Raw genomic sequence first — 22,911 nt, 5'->3', positions numbered from 1 at the left:
TTGTTTCTTGATTTGTCGTTTGTTTGCTTGTTTGATACTTTAAAGAGCTTTCATCAAATTTTGATGTCGTCACTGTACAAGCAAGTGATAGGATAGTCGTCATATTTCAGCTGGTCTAATGAACGGGTGATCTGAGTCCCAGAAATCATCAACATTAGGATGCCAACTGAGTGGAAAAAAGCGAAAAAAAAAGTGGTAAACAGAAGAATTATGGATCTGTCTCATGTAAAGGAAGGAAGGTGCGGACAGATGGGACTGACGAATATCCCACACACGCGAGTACGTGCGGAAAAAACAAACAAACACACACACACACACACACTCATACACACTAAGTTAGATAAACAGTCGGCAAAACTCGATGACTTGTGTATCAAACCCAAAGCCACGTTCCTGCGGTCGTGATCCGAGCTGTACAGTGCGGACAGAACCAAAAATAATCATATCGATCTGTTGTTTTGGCGCTTGCTAATGAAGCTGCACACAAATGGTTAACCTAATGGCACTTTAATCATTCGAAGAAGCAACATTACTACTCCGATCGATAAATTTGTCGCTGATGAAAATATCATCCAACAATGAAAGTGGGATAATGTCATAGTGCGTCATAAATTTCTCGATAATTACCCTTCTGTTATCCATTATGATAACTTACGTTTTGATGGCGTGAAGTCCATCTACATAGCATGATTCTGATCAAATTCCTTTGTTATTGTTGCTTATATCAATGTGTTAATTTTATTTTATTTTGCCATCCTCGCAATTAGGTAAGAGAATTACATCTTAAGGTCAAGGTGTTCTTAGTTGTCGTAATTTTGACACGCATACAAAAACAAAAAGTACACGTATTCGGCAAAGTGACATTGTGAGAAGGTGTACTAAAACGCGCTGGTTTATATATATATATATATATATATATATATATATATATATATATATATATATATATATATATATGTATATATATGTTGATAAGGTAGTCCACGTGTTGGCAAGATAAAAAGATAAGTAACAAAGCTGCAACAATGTTCATGCTGTATTCACCAACGGTTTATTTCTTCACACAAATTTTCGAGCGTCTCGCCGCCCTTTCTCAAGTGTTGATACTGAGGCAACACTTGAGAAAGGGCGGCGAGACGCTCGAAAATTTGTGTGAAGAAATAAACCGTTGGTGAATACAGCATGAACATTGTTGCAGCTTTGTTACTTACATATATATATATATATATATATATATATATATATATATATATATATATATATATATATACACTTGACAGCAAAAGAAAGTATCCACTTCTGTCAAAGGCTGCACACAAAAATTCACCACTTAGAAATAAACAATTTTTATACACAGGTATGCTGCAATATCCATTAGTAATCACATACCCAATAGCAAATGATTATCTTTATTATTTTATAGGTACACTTATAACGATCTAATATGCATAAGTGTAATATGCAATTTATGTTTTTCCTTTTAATTTATTTGTTGATCAAATATAAAAAGCAATTACAGAATCAAGACAAAAATTATTTACATGATTACATAAAGCAACTTTATGCTATTGCTGATGTCATTGTTTCGGTGGTCAATTTATGAAACCACTCTTTTGAACATTAAGGTGTTTTTTTTTTCGATATGTGTGACTGTAAACTACCTCCATCGTTATCATCGTCATCATCTCCATATATATATATATATATATATATATATATGATTTCCAGGCATTTCAAAAAGACACAAATATAACGTAGAAACATGTTTTGTTTAACAATTATTACAAAGAGGAAGCTCGTTTACGAGCCTATAGTGTAATTATGCTATGTGTCATTTCTAAATAGAAACATGCCTAATCTCCTTGTTTACATTCTAATCACGTGCGCGCACACCGCAACGTTGATATATTTCTACATCTATATACATCTTTGTCAATGTCGAATACTACGTATATGTAAATATATATATATATATATATATATATATATATATATATATATATATATATATACGTCATCAACCTTCAGAATCCATATGATTACCTAATAAGCCAGGAGAACGCGTCAGGAGAACTGGATGCTATTGGCCAACTCGCATGACACAAAAAAAAAGGAAAAAAGAATGACACTCGCATTGATATCACTTAGGCCTAATTACCTCTACTGTGTTGGCATGGCAACCCCGTGGCCATACCTGAGCCGGACAATAGAGGTTCATTGCAAGACATCATTATCATCCAGTATGATGAGGTGCAGCTCTTTTTCTTTTTTCTTATTTTGTCATGTGCACTTCATGAAGCTGAGTGCACCATCGCGGTATCACAAAAGCAGTCAAAAACTGTCACCATCAGACAGCCCGCCATTAGCTAACTGCTTGCTGGTGCCTAGCAACGGGTTTTGATGGCTTCCTTCCTTTCAGATAACTGAGCAGATAACTATCGAACGCTATCAGCGGTAGATTAAAGATATTCAGCAGTTTAGTGTTGTATGTTGATATACGTATATTTCCTTATAGGCCGATATTATATTTATACACACACATACACACACACACACACACACACACACACAAACACACACACGCACACACACACACACACACACACACACACACACATATATATATATATATATATAATTTTGTGTGTTTGTGTGTGTGCGTGTATTAAGATTGAGAGACAGAGAGACAGACAGAGGGACATATACATACAAAACACACACACAAACACACATACACTCACACACAAGTCGTCAAAAGGTGAGGACTCGATTTTTTTTTATCTGTATGAATGATTACGACCACGTATCCCAGAGGATACACTCTTTAGAAAAAGAAGGGGAACAGGGTAATGAAGATGAAAAAGTATTATATCATGACGAGGATTAACGAAATAGTGAGACACCCCAACGAAAACAAAGATGAGGACACTGTGCGAAGAACAAAAAGAAAGTAGGGCTGGCAGATGAATACTCAATAGAATAGGAAGAGAAAACTTCAATAGAAATGCTAGAGGAAACTAATTCTATATATCTTTGTAACTGGTTTTCCAATGTATCATGACCTTTTGCGTGAATCTATACCTCATACTTCGTCGCAAAGCAATGGTGGTGTTACATCATCAGAGACGACTAACACAGGTTCTTCTAAACTCTTAACAGTGTTGCAAATAATGATTTATTAAAAAAAAACACACACACAAATATAGACACCAAACTTCTGAATCTCTGGCGCTTTACCAAGCCGTGTCATTACGAAAGGGGCAATCATTTCAGCATATACAATCAGACTCTGCGCGTTCATTTGGTTATGAAACTGTCCATGGGTGCGTTCGAACGCTCTAAAGCGAACCAAAGGGTGCGTTCGAGCGCTCTAAAGCGAACCAAAGCGAACTGAACTAAAGCGTACCGTACCGTACTGTGCTAGCTTGGGAGCGTTCGAATGCTCTGTTGAGAAAGCGTACCTCTCGAGTTATTTTTAGAAAAGGTCACGCTTGTTTGTAGCAAGAAGGTCATTCACCTTGCGCTTGACCTACTTACAGCTGTCCCGAACAAAGAGAATGATGTTTTTGCATTGTGACGTATGCGCATGATACGCGCATGCTTTACAACGAACTTTTGGTACGCTTTGGTACGCTTTTGGAGCACATCGGGAAGTGGTCCACTTTTGGCTCGGTACAGTACGGTACGGTACACTTTAGGAGCGTTCGAATGCTCCTCTGGCGCGGGTACGGTACGGTACAGTTCGCTTTAGGAGAGCGCTCGAACGCACCCCATACCACGTGTAATGAGCCGATGAACATAATCAATTTAGGGCGCCTTCTCATTGCTGCTTCCCATCAGGGTATAGACGGTGGTGGGTGTTGCCATGGCAACTGTCTCTATGAAGCCCAAAATGAATCATTCTAATATTTTACGAGAGGCGGCATGCCCAGGATATGCGAGCCGGCGACAGGCCGGTCATGTCAAAAGTCAGTGGCCCATGACGAGATACCACTTTGGTAATATATATGTGGCAGTGTCTCTGAAGTCGTGACATCTTTCTTGCCTCGACTGAGAGCCGCTATTACGACTGGGCTGGAATCGATTTCATGTCTGACCCTAAGCCAAGTTCAAAGTCAGTCAGCATCTGCTTCCTTTTATTCGTCTTCGTTCATCCGTCTTTAATAGATGGAGACAGAAGAGAATACACAATGTTATCTAATCGCACGTGTTTACAGGGGGGATGGCTTGAAATTATGATCAAAGATTGAAAAGACAAAAAAATAGATATCGTAATTGGTTAATGCCCAGCCATGGGACTCAATCCGGGTTAAATAATAACAGGTGGTGATATGACAGTCGTTTAGGAGCAGAGGTCGACCGGACACGATGCCGTGGAAGATAAAGAGAGAAGAGAGAGAGAGAGAGGGGGGGGGGGTGGTAGATAAAGAGAAAGAAAGAGAAGGAAGGAGATAAAAATATACAGACGGAGACACGGAGAGATAGAGGGAGATAGTGAAATGGGTAGAGAGAAAATAGAGGCACAGATAAATGATTCAACAAAACAAAACACGAAATATTGTATTAAAGTGAGAAAATAGTCCTTAAAGAGGATAGAGTTAATTTCAGACTGCCAGCATCGGCTAGTGTTCACTAGTAAATTGGCTAATTTAACTTCAATGGAAAAAAGAGTAAATTCTAACAAAGGGAACGATTGAATTTTCATCCAAATTAGATCAGTAAAATGGGAAGTTATCGAAATTTCTAATACTACTGCCCCATATTTCTACAGAAAAGTGTTTTTATTCACCGTCACATTTCACTAACCAAATAAGTTGGTAAGAAGGCTTCCTAAGTTTCACTTTTGACTTCACACCTATTTTCACTATTTTTTTTTTAAACAAAACTTGTAACAAGAGTTCGAAAAACTGAAATTATAACTTACATCTCGAAATTCTCAAAATTCTAGGATTATGATTTCTACAAATAATGACTTTGAAAGAGAAAGATATTTGAGGATTACTGACCAAAAAGGAAAAAACATCTTTTTGTAACTACGACCTGACGGGATTATATATTTAGCTGATGACGTCATCACATCAGCTAATTTCCCTGTGTGATTGTCACTCACATCAACGTTTCGTAAAAGCAGGATGAACCTCAGATTATTCTGGAACTTTCTTTTGTTTATTCTTTTTTTTTCAGATGTTGATAGCGCGTTGAGTTGGAGTTGACCTTCCGGTATAAAGAACAGCTGCGACTTACATTTGAACCTGATGTGCAATGTCTTGTTCGTTTAGCATTTGCCCCTATGTTGCATACAGGGGCATGGATACGTACCAGGGAAGTTTCACCTCCTTGCTATTAACGAATGGGTAAAAATTGGTATACACCTGGCTATGTTATACAGGTAATGATATGGCGGGGTAGATAGGAGAACAGTGATAACACTTAAGAGGTAAATAACATCATATATACCAAATATTATATGCATATATGTCTTTCATAAAAACGCTAACAAGCTCATGGTACATGGTAAAATACATTTTGTTTAGTATATTTCTTTCTTTCTATTATATATTTATTCATACATTTTATTCAAAACGGCATTAATCTCCTTTCTCTTTGCATTCTGTGTTTCTAACCTCAAAAAATATTTCGTAGATTTTTCTCCTTCTTCAATCCATTTCTCTCTGGATCGAACAGAAATACCTCTGCATTTATTTCTATATATTTTTTCTAATTTCATTTTAAAGTTATTGTTAATGAGAAATGTATTTTAGAAGAGATTCATTTATATTACAGCAAATTATACCACTCAGACAAGTTACATAATTTTTGTGAATATCTGCAAAATTTGAATTTTGTTACTTTGGAAGAGAATGATAGTTTAAGTTATGAGGGAATCCTTACAGAAAAAAGAATGCTTTGAAGCCTTGATGTCGATGGAGAATAACAAATCCCCCGGCAGTGATGGCTTAAGTGCTGAATTTTATAAGACTTTTTGGGATTACATTAAGGATTTATTGTTAGACAGTCTGAATACAGGTATAGAAATGGTACATTATCTGATAGCCAAAGACATTCCATATTAACACTGCTGTTTAAGAAGGATGATAAACTAAAACTTGATAATTGGCGCCCAATATCTTTGTTAAATATTGATTACAAAATAGTTACAAGAGCATTAGTGAAACGTTTACAGAATGTAATTCCAAAATTAATTTCTTTTGATCAAATGGGTTTTTATTAAGAAAAGATCTGCAGTAGAAAATATAAGACTTGTACAGGATTTATTAGACTTTTGTTCACAGACAAACTTACCAAGTATTTTTATCTTTCTTGATTTTAAGAAAGCTTTTGATAATGTCGATCATGATTTTCTGTTTGAAGTTTTGAAACGGTATAATTTCGGAAAATCGTTTATTCAGTGGATCAGAACTATTTACAAAAATGCAGATTGTAAGGTTATGAACAATGGTTGGTTGTCCAGAACATTTCCAATTACTAAAGGGGTTCGCCAGGGCTGTCCTCTTTCTGCATTGCTGTTCATTTTAGTTGTTGATGTACTTGCAACGAAGGTACGAAGTAATGATAACATCAAAGGTATATGTATTCCTCAATGTGAGCAGTCAAATTCAAAAGAAATCAAAATATCTCAATTGGCGGACGATACAACGCTTTTTGTTGATTCTATCCAATCGGGAAATGAAGCGATGAAAGAAATTGAAGCGTTTGGTGCATATGCTGGTCCAAAACTGAATTTTATAAAAACACAAGCTATATGTTTAAATGGAAACTGTGATGAGTGTATTGGTGGTTTACAATGGTCTGAGGAACCGGTCAAGTATCTTGGAGTGTTTTTGAATATTCATGATGACAATTTTGAATATTTGAATTGGTCCAGGAAGATTGAAGATTGAAAATGCTCATTTTCACTCATTTTGGAGTGACGTCAGGGATCACTCGAATATTTTGGAGTGATCCCTGACGTCACTCCAAAATGAGTGAAAATGAACATTTTCACTCAAAATTCACTCCAATTTCATTCGAAATTCACTCTTTTTTGTATTCACTCTTTTAAGAGTGAATATTTTCACTCGATTTTTTTTTAGAGAGTAATATTAGTCTGCAGACTGATAATTTACTTGTTTCTTTTCAGTATCAAAAACTGAAACACGCCTTCCCTCATTTTTGGTTGCATAAATTACGTAATCAAAAAATTGGAAATGAAATGAATAGTCAACAGATGTCTGAAGTGTCAAGAAGTAATGTTTCTGACATCCTCGGCAAAAAAAGCCAAAGTGTATTATACATTTATAAAAGAAAAAAAGGTTTCAGAACCAAATATGATCATCATTTGGCAACGTAAACTCGACCTACCTTATACATTTGATTGGGAGTCAGTATTTGCTTTTAAACTGTTGAAAGTGAAACTCAACAAGATAAAACAGTTTAATTTCAAAGTGATAAACAATATTTTATCTTTTAAGGATAATTTATTGAAATGGAAAATTACCACAAATGCACAGTGTAAATTCTGTAATGAAAATGAATCGTTAATGCATAATGTGTTATATTGTCCGAGAATAAGAAACATCTGGACAAGGACCAGTGACCTTATTTTTGAATGTTCAAGAAAAAATATAATCATAGATGAGAAAATCATAGTAATCTGGTATGAAATTTGTGAGAAGGATTATTTCTTTATCAACGCAATAATTAATTTCATGGAATATGCAATTTATAAGGTATATCTCAAGGAAGAATACAGAAACCAGCGATTTACTGCATCCTTTATTGTAAAAGAATTCAAATATGAGTTTCTGTTATATTGTAATGACATCTCTAAAAAAAGAAGTATTCGAGAAATCGATGATAAAATCCGTTACATACAGAATTTTCATTTGATGTAAATTGAACTATGACTACAATTGTTTTATGCTTGTATTGACTTATGCATGATTCTGAATAATTGATTTCAATAAAGTCCCTCATATTGAGGACAAAAAAAAATCATACATTTTATTAATCTTTTTACATTTGCATCCATTACTTTCAACCATTCACTTGTTTGTTTATTTATATACCTGTATCTATTTACTCATCTTTCTAATCGCAGATATATTCTTTCTACATAATCATTGATTAATATATCTATTCATATCTCTTCTTATGCCTATTGCAACCAAATCTACAAGAATATAGTGATTAGATAGCAATGTAACATTATAAAGATTCAAATAAGATTTCGCGAAATGTTAAAACGGTACACGCACTCAATACGAGACAAATGCCTAATCAAATTTGCTGGCCATGTTGACGAGTTTAACTTCTCACGTGATCTGACCACTTTCAATATTATATGTCCGGTGATACTTTCTAATCGTGGCGGCATTATTCACCGCGAAACCTCCGTGACCGCACAATGCTGTTTGTTGATCGTGACCCTCACGCGTTCCGCGAACTTCAGCATTTTTATGCCTCCGCCACGAAGTGGTGCCGGAGGCATTATGTTTTCGGGTTGTCCGTCCGTCCGTACGTACGTCCGTACGTACGTCCGTACGTCCGTACGTCCGTACGTCCGTACGTCCGTACGTCCGTCCGCTTTCGTTTACGCGATAACTTGAGTAATATTTACTGGAATTTTACCAAACTTGGTCCAAGTATGAAGTATGATGGGGCAACGATTTGATAAGATTTTGGGTGAAATCGGCTAAAGGTCAAAGGTCAAAGGTCAAGGTCAAATCATGAAATTGTATCCGTTTACGCGATAACTCAAGACTGTATGGAGCAAATTTCACCAAACTTTGTTGGAGGATGATGTATGATGGGACAATTACTTGATTAGTTTTTCAGTGAAATCGGACAGAGGTCAAAGGTCAAAGATCAAGGTCAAATCCTAAAATTTATCTGTTTATGTGATAACTCAAAACTGGAGGAAGCAGCTTTCACCAAACTTGGTCCAAGGATGATGTATGATGGGACAATTAGTTGAGTAGATTCTAGTGACATTGACAAGAGGTCAAAGGTCAAAAGGTCAAGGTCAAATGCTAAAAATGTTGCTATTTCCCCCATATCTATGCAATGCCCGCAGTTATTTTCTTGAAACTTAGTGTAGACATGTACTACTGCGTAAGGATTCTCCAGAGAGAGTTTCATGTCATAAGGTCAAAGGTCAAAAGGTCAAAGGTTAGGTGAAAATGTTGCAATATCACTTTTCTCGCAAATGGTTCAATGTATCTTCATGGAACATGGTACATATGCATGTACTGACTGGCAGGGATTATCTAGGGAATTTAGGGGTCATGGGTCAATAGTCGGGTTCAAAGGTCAAGGTCAACTCCTCAAAATGTTAACTGTATTTCCCTCATACATGTATACTAGTATATGCAATGATTGCATTATTAGTTTTAAAAGTGTTTAATATATGTACATTTATTACTTGATGGAGATTCTCTTGGAAATTTCCAGCCAGAAGGTCAAAGGTCAGGTTTAAATGAAAAAAAAAAATATTTTGTACTGTAATTACACTCTTTCTTCATACCTTGAAAATTATACTCAATGCATAAACTTATAATAAGGTCGGTCACAAGTCAAGTAAAAATTTTCAATTCCCCAAATATGTGTACCTGCACTCTTTAATAGACAATTATAGCAAACCCAGTTCGTGGAAAGTGAACATTCAAGATATTTCTGACAAACCTGTTATTTCGATATTTTGCCAGTTATGTGAAACTGTCATCACACATCCAGTCATTGTCAAGACATTGTACTATACACCTATTGGGAGAATCATGCATTATGGCGGAGGCATCAGTCGCCGTAGCGACATTTCTAGTTTCTTTTAAAAACTCACATCACATCAACGTAGCTCCATGTTCTTGCAGAATCCTTTTCGTGTGGTCAGAGAATCTCCAAAACCAAGAGAAAAATTGGTGGAGGGGACTGTGATGACAAACAAACCACTGAGTAATATTGATGAGCGATCCAACTGCTTTTCTCCAGTTTAAAAAAAAACAACAGTAGGCTTATGCGGCAAATTCTGTGGTGCTACAACGAATAGCAGATAGACGTAGTATCAGCAGCAGTGAAAATGCGAATGGAGACGATGGTTATGATAATATTGATATAGTGATGATGATGGTGATGATGGTGATGATGATGATGATGATGATGATGATGATGATGATGATGATGAAGATAGTAATAATGATAATGACAGTCATCATGATTACAATAATTACAAGAACATTAATTTAAAAAAGACATCAGCTTTTCTTATCAAAGTCATTTACCGCACATGGTATCAAACTGCAAAGTACGAAACTTGAACTGTACGTGAACTCTCGCCGACAGTTATACTGCACCAATACAGTCACGTTAGTTTGCGACATATCATTATGTAAATAATGTCGGCTTCGGTACAGCATCATTTATATAGATTCATGAGGTGTCTCCTAATTTTGTTTGGGTTTCGTCAAATAACTTGTGATTGATGGCAGTCACTGTGCAATCCAATATTGCTGATATCGCATATATCACTACGGCAATCACCCTGGGGATTGGACATTACGGAGAAATTGATATGAAGCGTGGAATCTAATGGCCTTTTAGAAGGTTAACACTCTTAAAAGTCAACATACTTAGGTGGTGTAACCATGCCAATAGACCCCTTACCATATTGACATTTATCGCTCCATTAATTTGGGTACAAAACTATCGAACTCACACGCAACACGCGATGGCGCCTTTTCTCACCAAAAATATGCTCGGTTGGTTATGTTTGCTCTGCTGTCATGGCAACTGGCAGTGACCGCGTGACGGCGATGGAACATGTACACGTCTGATGTTCTCTTCGCTGGCAGGAAAGCTGTGATTGAAGATAAGCCTCAACCATGAGGGTAATCCATTCCTCCAACGAGTCCAACCTCTTGAAGCTACCCTTGTTATACTTATTACTTTATGTATGTCTACATACAATGGTATACAATCACGTATGCACGTTTGCGTAGTATTATTGACTACTCACACACACATACACGCACAAACATACACACAGTACATACACACACACACACACACACACACACACACACACACACACACATATATATATATATATATATATATATATATATATATATATATATATATATATATATATATATATATTAAGTACGGATTAGACAAATAAGAAAAGGGGTTTGGGACCACATTAAGATACAATATATGTACAATGTGGTCAAGAAATTAAGAAAGGTCAAGAAATGGTGATGATGCGAATGGAATTTCAGTCATCGAACCATGTACATTTGAAATAATGTGTTCCCGCAGGGAGGTTAGACGAAAACACCTCCCTGGTTCCCGGCAAAATTCAGTGCAACTAAAATGCTCCTTTTTCCGCAGTTGAGTCTGCATTGTTAGTGAAAGAGGCTGTGAATCGTCATGAACTTCATTCTCAAAGCAAAGTCGATATTAAAAATTACAGTCTTATGAGATTAAAACAGAAAAAACAAACAAACTAGTTTTATCTTTCGAAATATTGAGCTCGAAAGAAGAGAAAGAGAGAGTGAGAGATAGTGAAGGGAAATGATAACAAGATATGTACTTCCAAATATACGCACACAAACACACTTTCGGGGGTTTTTTTATGATTGAGTAGTGAAGCGCCATCATCAGTCAGGATTTGTATCGTTCACAAGAGGGCGCTATTTCTAACTTTCAGTATGCTCACTTTGTAGCTCAAGCATGTAATCGTCTCACTTCTGACAGAGAAGAAAACGAAAGTCCATCTCTATGTTTGGCTTGACCAGCAATACTGGCTAATTGGGGCTTTGGAGGGGAGTATAATATGCACATGTTGAGATCAAACGATGCATGGGCAGAAAGGTAAATGGAATTAAACATTAAGCACAAAGCATTTTGATAATTTGTTATGGATGCAAACTGAAGTATAATGATAAATAATGATTATAACTTATGAAAAAAAAAAACTTAGCTGTCACATCTCAGTGCACTGTTTTGTATTCAAAGTCCTATTACTTTTTAAATTCATCTATTGAAAATGAATATTCTTCTTTTTCCTTCTTATGATAAGCTGAGCTGTAATGATTTAGGTAAGAAAACTGGATTCAATTATGTTGTGGGAGCTACAATACTATCAGCAAGTTTAATTGAACTTTTATACAAATACTGATGAACATTTCAGGTTCCTAAAATCATCTCAACGGCACACACAAAAATTGTAAATAGCATCTTTGTCTTTATCTGAATTTCATGAATGGACTTACATTTGTGAAATTAACAATGTGCAAAAATATTGCCTCCTGTAATATAAATGTTTTGTATCCAATTGGGAAATCACTAATTTCTTCTCTTGAAAAGTGATACTTCTCTCTCATTCTGTCAATGTAGTTCTAGATCGTAAATGCAATCACTTGCACAGTTGTCAAACAAGTCTAAATTTGTGAAATATTATACCCCTGGTCCTCGCAAATATCTGCCCTCCCAAGGGGAAAAAAAAAGCAATATCTGCAATATAATGCATTGCAGATACTGTTTTTTTTTTTTTCTTGGGAGGGCAGATAAATAGAATTTACAGTACGTACACTGTATCTTATTACAAACACACACACGCACACACACACACACACACACACACACACACACACACGCACACACACACACACGCACACACACACACACACACACGCACACGCACACACACGCACACACACACACACACACACACACACACACACACACACACACACCATGTCTCTCTTTCTCCCTCATTTGTCAAAATCATTCCAACATGAAACAGACCTGAAACTAGAAATGTCGCTACGGCGACTGGTGTATGCCTCCGCCATAATGCATGGTTCTCCTAATAGGTCTATAGTACAATGTCTTGACAATGTGTGATGAAAGTTTCACATAATTGGCAAAATATTAAAATGACAGGTTTGCCACAAATGTGCTGAATGTTCACTTTCCTAGAACTAGGTTTAATTGGATGAATGATTAAAACGTCAGAGTGCAGGTATTTGGGGGAACTGATGATTTTTACTTGACTTTTGACCCTTTTATAAGTTTATGCATTGAGTAATTTTCAAGGTATTGAGAAAAAGTATAATTTCAGTATCAAATGGTAAAATAGTATTATCTAAACCTGGCCTTTGACCTTTGACCTCACAGTTCCACAGAGAATCACTGTTAGGTAGAACATGCATAAATATGTAAGTTTCATGATGATACCTCGAGTTACTTTCGAGATATGGAGGAAAAAGTGCAATTTAGCACTTTCACTTGACCTTTTATCTTTTGACCTTTGACCTTTTGGCAAGAAACTTCCCCAAAAATATATATTGGGTAATACATGCCATACATCAAGTTTTAAAAAAAAAACCTTCAGGCATATTGCATTTTAAGGAAAGTAGTGATATTTTGAGGAGTTGACCTTGAACTTTGACCCCCTGACCTTTGACCCATGACCCCCAACTTCCCTAGATAATCACTGCTCATCGGTACAAGCATATATACTAAGTTCCATGAAGATACCTTGAACCATTTGCGAGATATGGAGAAAAACATGAAATTTCAATTTTTTTTCACAAAATAACCTGTGACCTTTGACCCTGTGACCCTAAAATCCACACAAAGTATTATCCCCCAAGGATATACCCTCATACCAAGTTTGATGTAAAACCACCACATGGTTCTTGAGATATCGACAAAAACAAAACGGGACGGACGGACGGACGACCCGGAAACATAATGCCTCCGGCCACTTCGTTGCGGAGGCATAAAAACAACAATACATGTTTATGCCTGAGCAGACAATGTTGTATAGTATGTTTCATATTTTATTTTGCAGAACTTGCACATTTTCTTACAGCCACTGTAACTTCATACATTTAAAACACCACAGTTAGTCGGATATTACTGCAATTCAAAAGAGAAATGAAGATTGGGCATACATACTCGGGTTGGGCTGGATTCAATGATCCCCTGATTACCACATGGGCGTCGTATCTACTTAACCACCGAGCTTCCGCCCGACAGCAAGAGCTGGATCTAATCCTTGTAGCATGAGGTGGGTATCGAGTACTTATTCAAATGAATGAATTCTTGTATTGAGTAATCAGTCGCAATCAAAACAACTCTGCACAAGAATTAATCAATTACAGTGACAATAATTACTGTAAAAGCTGTTGTTTTCACTTGCAGATATTGTCCAGAATAAGAGGGTCACAGACATTTTCATCATAACATAAGATCTCAAATTAATTCATAACTTTGTTTGTTCATATGTCTTGTCATCTTGGGAAAATTACATTAGAAATTTGAATGGTGCAACAGCTACAGGGAAAAAAAATTATAGAACAATTAGAGTACAATATCACAAGAAAACTCTATCTACAGTTTGAACTCAATTTCAAGAAGAATGCCCAGTGAAAGCATTTGAATGTTTTTGTGTGTTAGCTCACAAAAGGTGGTGCTACAGTAGCATCAGCAAACAAGACAGAACTAATTGCCATTTCATTTTCCATTTAAAATGGATATCTCTCAGTCCTTAGACCTACACTTAGTACAGATATCATACAAATTAAACATTTCAGGACGGATACTTGCAGGTATCAAGGTGCACAAAATGTTCATTCTAACATTTATCAGAATTGTCCTCAGAATGCAAATCCTGTTCTCAAAGATCTATGAAAACATCACACTTGCCCAAACTTATGCAGTTGTTGCAAGTACACATGTAATCAACTGAGTAATCAAAACTGTGCATTTAACACACACTGGTACGAAGAGGAATTGCAATAATCCTTCAGTAAAACCACTGCAATGAGGTCCGCAATACAATTCCAGAAATTGTTGCATGTAACATGCCTGTATTTGCATGTTATATTAGGAAAAAACTGTTCTTTTGAGGATAGAACATGTCCAGCCACTAAAGCCCCATTTTAACAGAGCCTTTCAAATCACAGTTACTGCGATAACAGCGGGGCGATCTTTTTTACCCTGCCTGTTAAAACAGTCACCGCAAAATGTTGCTCAGACCTTGACGCGGTAACTTTTGCCAAATTCTACCCTAGCCAGCTAGGGTATTTACCCCGACAACCCTTCTTTTAAAACGATCTCGTGGTAACATTCCTTTGATACACTCAACACACATGCACAATACTCCAAACAGAATGATAGATCACTTCCTGATCAAGTGAATGAAAGGGTAGGTTGTTACGGAATCCTACCTGCACAAGGTTTTCGGTGTGTGTCTGTTATTAAAAACAGTACCCCTTGCTCTCTCATGTGGTATTGCCCGAGGAGAGGAATATTGTTCTCCGGATGTTGTCGCGATGTTGTCGGGGTAAAGCTAATCAAACTCAGATCGACTGCCAACCGTTAAAGTGGCATCACACTGTCCCAAAAGTTGACATAAGATGGCGATATGAATATGGAATTTTCAATTTCACACGAAGTTGTCTGTGAAATTGTTTAAAAGCCTATCAACAGCGGTAGCAAATACGATGTCTAAAGAATGTCACACATTGCCATACGAACCACACTAGAAGGCTGCATGAAGATGTGAATCTTTATATCAAAACAAACCTTTACAAGATCTTTGGGCTATTTTTAGCTTGCCAAAGATTTTGTCACCGCTGATGAAGTTGCTGCTGGATCCTGAGAAACTCCATCAGGGGTCGTAGTACAATGGCTTACGATGCCCTCATGAATGACCCCAAGTTTATGCTATCAAAGCAGAATTTGAACATTTCCTTTATCATGTGTCTATCTTTGCTCTATTTTGGAACAGTGTGAGGCCTGCCTTACAAGTCATTGTTTGGAACTTTGCATGTGACTAATCAGTATACCATCAATTTTGAATTTTGAATCCTGGAAGGTTTACAAAAGATCCCAGCAAAAGCCTGTCTTTTCTCACCAAATCTTTCAAGCCGCAATTCTGGCATTCTGCAATGTGTCAGAGTCACCAAAAACTAAGCCCCTCATTGCATATTTAAAACAAACATATGGTGACATTTATCAGTCAGCTAAACTCGATGTGTGCTTTTGGTGAACAGATTGTCCGAAAACACTTCAAAGCTCAGGCACACACAGCTTAGGCACAAGTTGTAAAGTGAAAGAAGATGTAAGATACATAACACCAGTGATGCAATAAAAAAAACAAAAAACACCAACTAACACAATAGGAAAAGTCTGGACCAGCAGACTTAAAATTCCTCACACTTGGCATTTTGTTATCAAACCATAGGGTCTGAATTCAGTATTGAGCCATGCTGATGTCAAACTCGCTGGTAAGAGTTTGAGTTTCAAACACCTAAAACCATAGTCATTTTTAACTGGTGTATCAAAACTAACTGTTTGCATACTCAACAGCTATGTTACTCTCACATCACGTTCACATACAATTTTGTACAACCTGGAAATAGGCAAATGGATAATTTTGCTTTTTCCTCTCTCCTAAGCCAGCAGACGTTAATCTTCACGGAGTGATTGGTAGGCGTCCCTGTCTTACAGAGAATCCATCATCTGTATGGAGTCACTGTCTTTACAATCATCATCAAATCTCGTCTCCTACACATGTGATAGTGATGGTAAAGCATGCATGAGACTTATGGAAGATTGTCTGTTCAGACATCACAAGCTTCAGCATCGTTCTCTTCTTCTTCTTCCTCCTCCTCCTCTTCATCATCATCGTCATCATCTTCTTCATCTTCATCCTCATCCTCCTCCTTTCCACTGCTGCTCCTGAGGCCATTCTCTTCCACATCGTCACCTCCAGCATCCAAGGATGGACCAAGAAGAATGAAGTCGAGGCCCTGATGTGGACGACACAAAAATCCCTAAGTGAATACAGACTGTAGAGCAGATTAGACCAACAACTAAATACTCCAAAGCTAGTGGAGTTTACAACAATATAAATGGTACCTTACTTGGAAAGGCAAGCTTGTCCAGATATGTTACGAATTGCAAAAGTACAGTATCTTGCAGGGAGCATTAGTGATGATCTTTTGCATTAATGGATTTTTTAATGGATTTCTTTTACATAGCAGACACCAAATGAAATTAAAAACATTGTCTCACGAAACTTACTCTCAAAGAATATCGCTAAATAAGGAGAATTTTGAAGTATTGGATGGAAGTCACAAAACATTTCTTAAACACACTGAGACCTCCTCTGAAGTGTCACACATCTTGTAGAAAGAAAGAAGTGACATTTACTTTGTGCTGATGAGAGCAAGGTGTACAAAACAAAACAGTTTTCCTGATATACTGAGTGTACATACACGTATGCCATATATTTCACAGGGTTTTTATTTTCACAAATTTTGTGAGTCAGGTGGTATTCATGAATTTAACAACATGAAAAAATATTAACTCTGATCCCGACATGAATGTGGCGTGTATGCATTCATTTTTCTGCTCATTACTGTACTCTATGATTTGAAATTTAACCACTCACAAAATTGTTGGAATGTCACAATTCACAAAAAATTAGATTTGCTAAATATATGGTGTACAGTATGAGGAGACTGAAATACCTTCCAATGAGCTGGCCTCTCTACAAGGGGATTACCCCTGAGATCCAGCTTGGTGAGTTGTGTCAGGCCGATGAGCCGATCATCTGGTAGGGAGCAGATCTGGTTCCTGGCAAGGACGAGGGATACCAACTTGGGCACCTCTGTCAACCTTTCGGAGACATTTGAGAAGTAGTTGTCACTCAGATCAATGTACATCAGTTCTGCCAGATGCCCAAAGTGGTCTGGGAGCTCACTGATCTGGTTGTTGGCCAGGCTCAGCCACTGCAGGCTGCTGAGACGCGTGATCTCTGCTGGGAGCTTGGCAATCAGATTGTCCCTGGCCCCCAGCTTCTGCAGGGAACGCAGCAGTCCTATCTCCGCCGGCAGAGACACAAGGTCGGTGTTGATGATCCAGAGCTGCCGCAGGCTCGTGAGGTCACCAATTTCGGAGGGCAGCAGGCCCAGCTGGTTGTGACTGAGGCTGAGGTAGGTGAGGTTCTTCAGACGGCCAAAGCCCGTTGGCAGGACGGTCAGCTGGTTGTGGTCCAGGGTGAGTTCCTCCAGGCCCTCGAGGGAGACCAGCTCCACAGGGGGCATGATGATCTTGTTGTTGTTCAGCAGTAGCCGCCTGACCTGGTGCAACTTCTGAAGCGTATCAGGCAAGATGGATAAGTTGCGGTTGCTGAGATTGAGGACAGTCTGCCCACTACTCTCTGCATGTGTAATAGCCTTGTCTAAGTCCTCCAGAGTAGTCTCCATCATGGCATGGTCATATGGCTAGAAAGGAATTTAAATAGAAATGCACAAACTGCATTTGTAGTGGATACATTGTATAACACATTATTCCCCAGGTATGGTTGCTAAAACCAAAATTACGGCAGTAGACGTACAACAAGAAATTATAATGCATTATCACTCAATTGATCAAGAGGAGGTTTCATCTGGGAAAACCAGACATATTTAAAAAACAAAAACAAAAAAAGGGAGGAAAGAATGAAAACATCAATGGCTAATCAATGACAATCCCCAGGAGCAACAGCTGATTGTCTATATGAAAAATCAAGAGAGTATAAAACGCCAGGATACACGTAAAAGTAGAACAGTCATGCAGAGGGAAGGAGAGAGAGTGAGTACACTCATGTTCCTACTACAGCAGGTCACCCCAATTCTCACTATTTTATAGACTCTAGTGACCTATCAAAAAAATGAATAAATAAATGCGGTAATCAGATTGTGTGAGCAAAGATATGATCAAAAGTTTGCAAAGGTGGCTGAAAACTCCCCCCCCCCCCCCCCCCCCGGCAGAAATTAATACCCTCACTATACTCTAATCAGCAATACCAAGAAAAGTTGTTCAAACTATGTTTCTGAAAAGAAAAGAAAAGATGCTGACACAGTGACAGAGATCTCATCATTTAAAGTGACAGTGCAGTGCACATCTAACATTAGGCAGAAAACATGTCCATGGTATGGACCAGGCCTACTATTTTACGTCCATCCACTACTTAGAACTAGACATCTAGACTAGTCTGTTCTAACAAGTTAGTATTGTAGCAGCTCAACTTTTCTCTGCTTCTTTCTCCTCTACAATCTCCTTCTCTCCGCTCCGACCTCTGATCTCCGTCTTCCACACATGCACTCTCCCTCTCTCTCTCTCTCTCTGTGGGTGTGACCCTCTCCGCTGTTTCGTTTTCCTCCTCGACAAGTCTCCTTATCGAGTAATTATGAAGACAAACTCTCGCATGATTACTCGCGAGACTCCGCTCGCTGGTGTGTTTATCCTCAATGTTATTGATGACAGATACAATTCCTTGTATTGAAAGCCACTCGGCGTACTATTTCTCTCTCGTGGCCCATCCCCGGACACCGCTTGATAAGCACACGACTTCTGAGGTGGCCGCCGTAATGGGTAAAAGGCCACCCATTGATAATATCCAAACACCGTAGATCGCTGTCAAAAGTGACAAGTGATTTGTAACTTTCTTTGACTATATTGTTTCACCGCCTTCCGGAGAGGTGAGTCACCTCTCTGCTGTTCTACTACTTCTAGCTACATGTACAAATATCGACTGCTCTTTGTGTGAAGAAGCAGAGTGTGTCATGGTCACAACCACATACTTGCTCCGACAGCTCGCCTCGGTGCAGAGTCTCTAATAAAACCTTCCATCTACAATGTACGCCCAGAGTGCCTGATGTCTCATTTTTCTGTATTCAACTTTAATTAGTGAGTAGGTGTTGTTGTGGAGTGTATACTTGCAGCTGTTCAATACAAACAATACACCACAAACACACATAGCCATAGGACCTACACATCTAGATCTAGGCCTACGCTCTAGCGCTCAATCAGTTTAGTTCTAACGTGAGGTTAGTAGAATATAGGAACCTAGGAAGATACAGATAAAAGTTTCCGTAAACAACCCTGTCACTGTACAGCAGAGCAGGGACGCCGGGCCGTGCTCCGCTCATTGTCACAGCGTCTGATTGCGGTCGGGCCACCGCATATGCAAAAAAAAAAAAAAAAAAAAAAAAAGCATAGGCCTAAATCACGTTAGAAACTAACTACACGCAGCCGCGACAAAACGCGGCTACACCTCTATTCCTTCGCAGACGTTGTCATTTTTCAGTGTGGTTGTGCGATTCCTTCATGAATATCTTTATTAATCGTGGAAAACTAAAATACAAGGAATTATCGTAATCTATGATAATCATTCAATAATCGATATGCGATTTTTTGTTTAATTACGTCAAAAACTCACCGAAATCTGTGGCTGAAATCAGGTCTGTAAACATCCTTATTGCTTCACTCCTCATCTGCGTGTTATTATGAATGGCATTCACTCTCGTATGCTACAACGTACAACGTAGGTAGTCGGAGAGGCGCCATCTCCGACTACCTACGTTGTACGTTGTAGCATACGAGAGTGAATGCCATTCAAATAACACGCAGATGAGGAGTGAAGCAATAAGGACGTTTACAGACCTGATTTCAGCCACAGATTTCGGTGAGTTTTTGACGTAATTAAAGAAAAAATCGCATACCGATTATTGAATGATTAAATTTATCATAGATTACGATAATTTCTTGTATTTTAGTTTTCCACGATTAATAAAGATATTCATGAAGGAGTCACACAACCACACTGAAAAATGACAACGTCTGCGAAGGAATAGAGGTGTAGCCGCGTTTTGTCGCGGCTACGTGTAGTTAGTTAGAAACATGCTAGAAAGACGATACCACACTGGAATAACAATGCATGGGACTACTATGCCATCACCGACGTCGAGTTCATCTCGTCAATATCATACCCACCGCCAAGAAAGTTCGGGATTTAGATGAGAAAACTGCCATGAAATAAGTACACACTCTAAACTGATAATGAGAGATATGGCATTTACTTCACGCAATTACGAATCCACTTCTTTGAATTGAACTAGTAAAAACGTACCTGACAGATGAGGCGAGAACACAGAGAAGCGGCGTCACTAACAACCGTATGCGTCAAAAGTGCACAGACATCGCTGAGGGCGGGCGACGAACTTTTCACTTTGCAGTGTTGTGATACCATAGAGCTCTATTATACTAAAAAGTACGCGATATGTAAATACAGCTCTATGTGTGATACAGGTCTTCCAGAGATTGAAGCCGTCTGATATAACTACCGGGTACCACCTGTTTCAAACTGCAGGTTCAATGAATAGTTTGTGGCCCTACTATGTATTAATCAAGTAGGCGTCATTAGAATGCAACCCCTCCAGTAAGAACAAAGTCAAATAATAGTTGTTGTTGTTGTTTTTTTTTATATTTCATTTCTGTATCCAAGTCTATACATTGTATCTGCATGTTTTTAGGAATATTTTACTGTCAATATGTGCTTTGTAAGAAGCGAATAAAGAATATAATAATAATAATAGTAAGCCATATAGCGCTCTCTAACCAATTTCCATTTCCGACAACTTGTGAATACAAAAATCAAATAGGGGTTCTTACGTATTTTAATGGTACTTCACTCTCCACACAAAAATCAATTAGCATAACATTATAATGGTATAATGGTATGGCCATTATACTAATAAATGGGGAAAGTCAACATCTAAATCAATATCAACTTTACCTTCACTTTGTTGTTTACTGAATCAGACACAAGGGCCTCGAAACTGCTTTTATTAAACTTGTTAAACACCGAAATCAGTATGCCTTTAATCTAATGATGAACATATTGAATCATATATTTTTTGTTTATTATCAATTTCTTCATCTTCCCACTTTACCGTAGTACCGGGCATTATTTCAATAACCAGCACACAAACACAAATAATCTAATATGCAAGAATGTAACTTATAAATCAAATTTATTAGTGGAAAAATGAGCAAAGAAAATGGGATTCCATCGGGATTTGAATCCAGATGGAATCCCATTTTCTTTGCTGATTTTTTCACTACTGAATTACATTCATTTCTGGTCAGTTTTCTTCTGTTTACGATATAAATCAAATGAAATTTAACAAGTGGGTAAAAGTCATCTGAGGCTATATTGCTAATTTTCTTATGTTCCGTCTGCAGCAACAACGTTAAACAAACAAAACAAACAAAACAAAAACTGAAGGAAGGAAAGAAATGAAACACAGATTACGGTGTAGAGAAGCTTGATGTGTTGCATATATATTTGGGGTTACCACATTTACACAAAGCTGGGATGATAAAACTCATCATCTGTGTACAAGAATGTAAAGAATTCCAGTCTTTTTTTCTCTTTTTTTTTTATAGAAATAAGCTGGCAGTTGTCCCATAGACCAACTGACCGCACAGACAAGACAATATAATTGCAAATTTTTTTAACTTAAAGGAAGTAGCCAACACTCGCAAAGCACCATGGGAAGTGTCAACCAGAGCTATTATTGTGTTGTAGCTTACAATAATTGATATTCAACACAAGATGCAACTGCATACAATTGCACTCCATACAGAGTTAAAATTGTACTTGTAAATTATAATGTTACACACAATGATACATGGTTGTGCCGATTGCTTTCCACTGCTAAATAAATACTACAAAAGGCTTGTAGTGTAGGCTATTTCCTTTTCATTTGTATTGTTTGTTCTTTGTGTGTGTGTGTGTGTGTGTGTGTGTGAGTGTGTGTGTGTGTGTGTGTGTGTGTGTGTGTGTGTGTGTGTGTGTATCAAGCAGTCAATTCATTTCTAAGGCAGAAAGGAAGATGGCATAATTATGATTGGACCACACAAGGACCAAGGGTTTTCTGGGATATTGCAAATAAAACTTGTTGCGGCATGATTCTAAATGAAGCGTCCCTTTTGTGGGCTGCAGGATGAGGATAATAACACGCGCCCCGTGTGATCGGCAAAGAAATGTCATGCTGAGTGCAA

General features: G+C 37.8%; 1 protein-coding gene across 1 annotated transcript; it reads right to left on the bottom strand.

Moving 5' to 3' along the window:
* Positions 1–13,834: 13,834 nt before the first annotated feature.
* Positions 13,835–21,013, bottom strand: LOC140230749 (uncharacterized). Its single transcript, XM_072310886.1, has 3 exons — positions 20,975–21,013; positions 17,550–18,305; positions 13,835–16,826 (listed from the first exon to the last, which is right to left on the bottom strand). Exons 2-3 carry the CDS (start codon positions 18,288–18,290, stop codon positions 16,638–16,640), a joined length of 930 nt encoding a protein of 309 aa, XP_072166987.1. The 5' UTR covers positions 18,291–18,305; positions 20,975–21,013; the 3' UTR covers positions 13,835–16,637.
* Between the last annotated feature and the right edge of the window lie 1,898 nt (positions 21,014–22,911).

The sequence above is a fragment of the Diadema setosum genome, chromosome 7 (genome assembly GCF_964275005.1).
Source record: "Diadema setosum chromosome 7, eeDiaSeto1, whole genome shotgun sequence".
Taxonomy (NCBI): Eukaryota; Metazoa; Echinodermata; class Echinoidea; order Diadematoida; family Diadematidae; genus Diadema; species Diadema setosum.
This window is presented reverse-complemented; position numbering and strand designations above follow the sequence as displayed.

Excerpts from the sequence above, each read along its gene's own strand:
- LOC140230749 (XM_072310886.1), bottom strand. The coding sequence starts at position 18,290 with ATGATGGAGACTACTCTGGAGGACTTAGACAAGGCTATTACACATGCA. Across the intron at positions 16,827-17,549 it reads AGAGGCCAGCTCATTGGAAG|GGCCTCGACTTCATTCTTCT; the intron begins GTATTTCAGTCT and ends CGTCCACATCAG.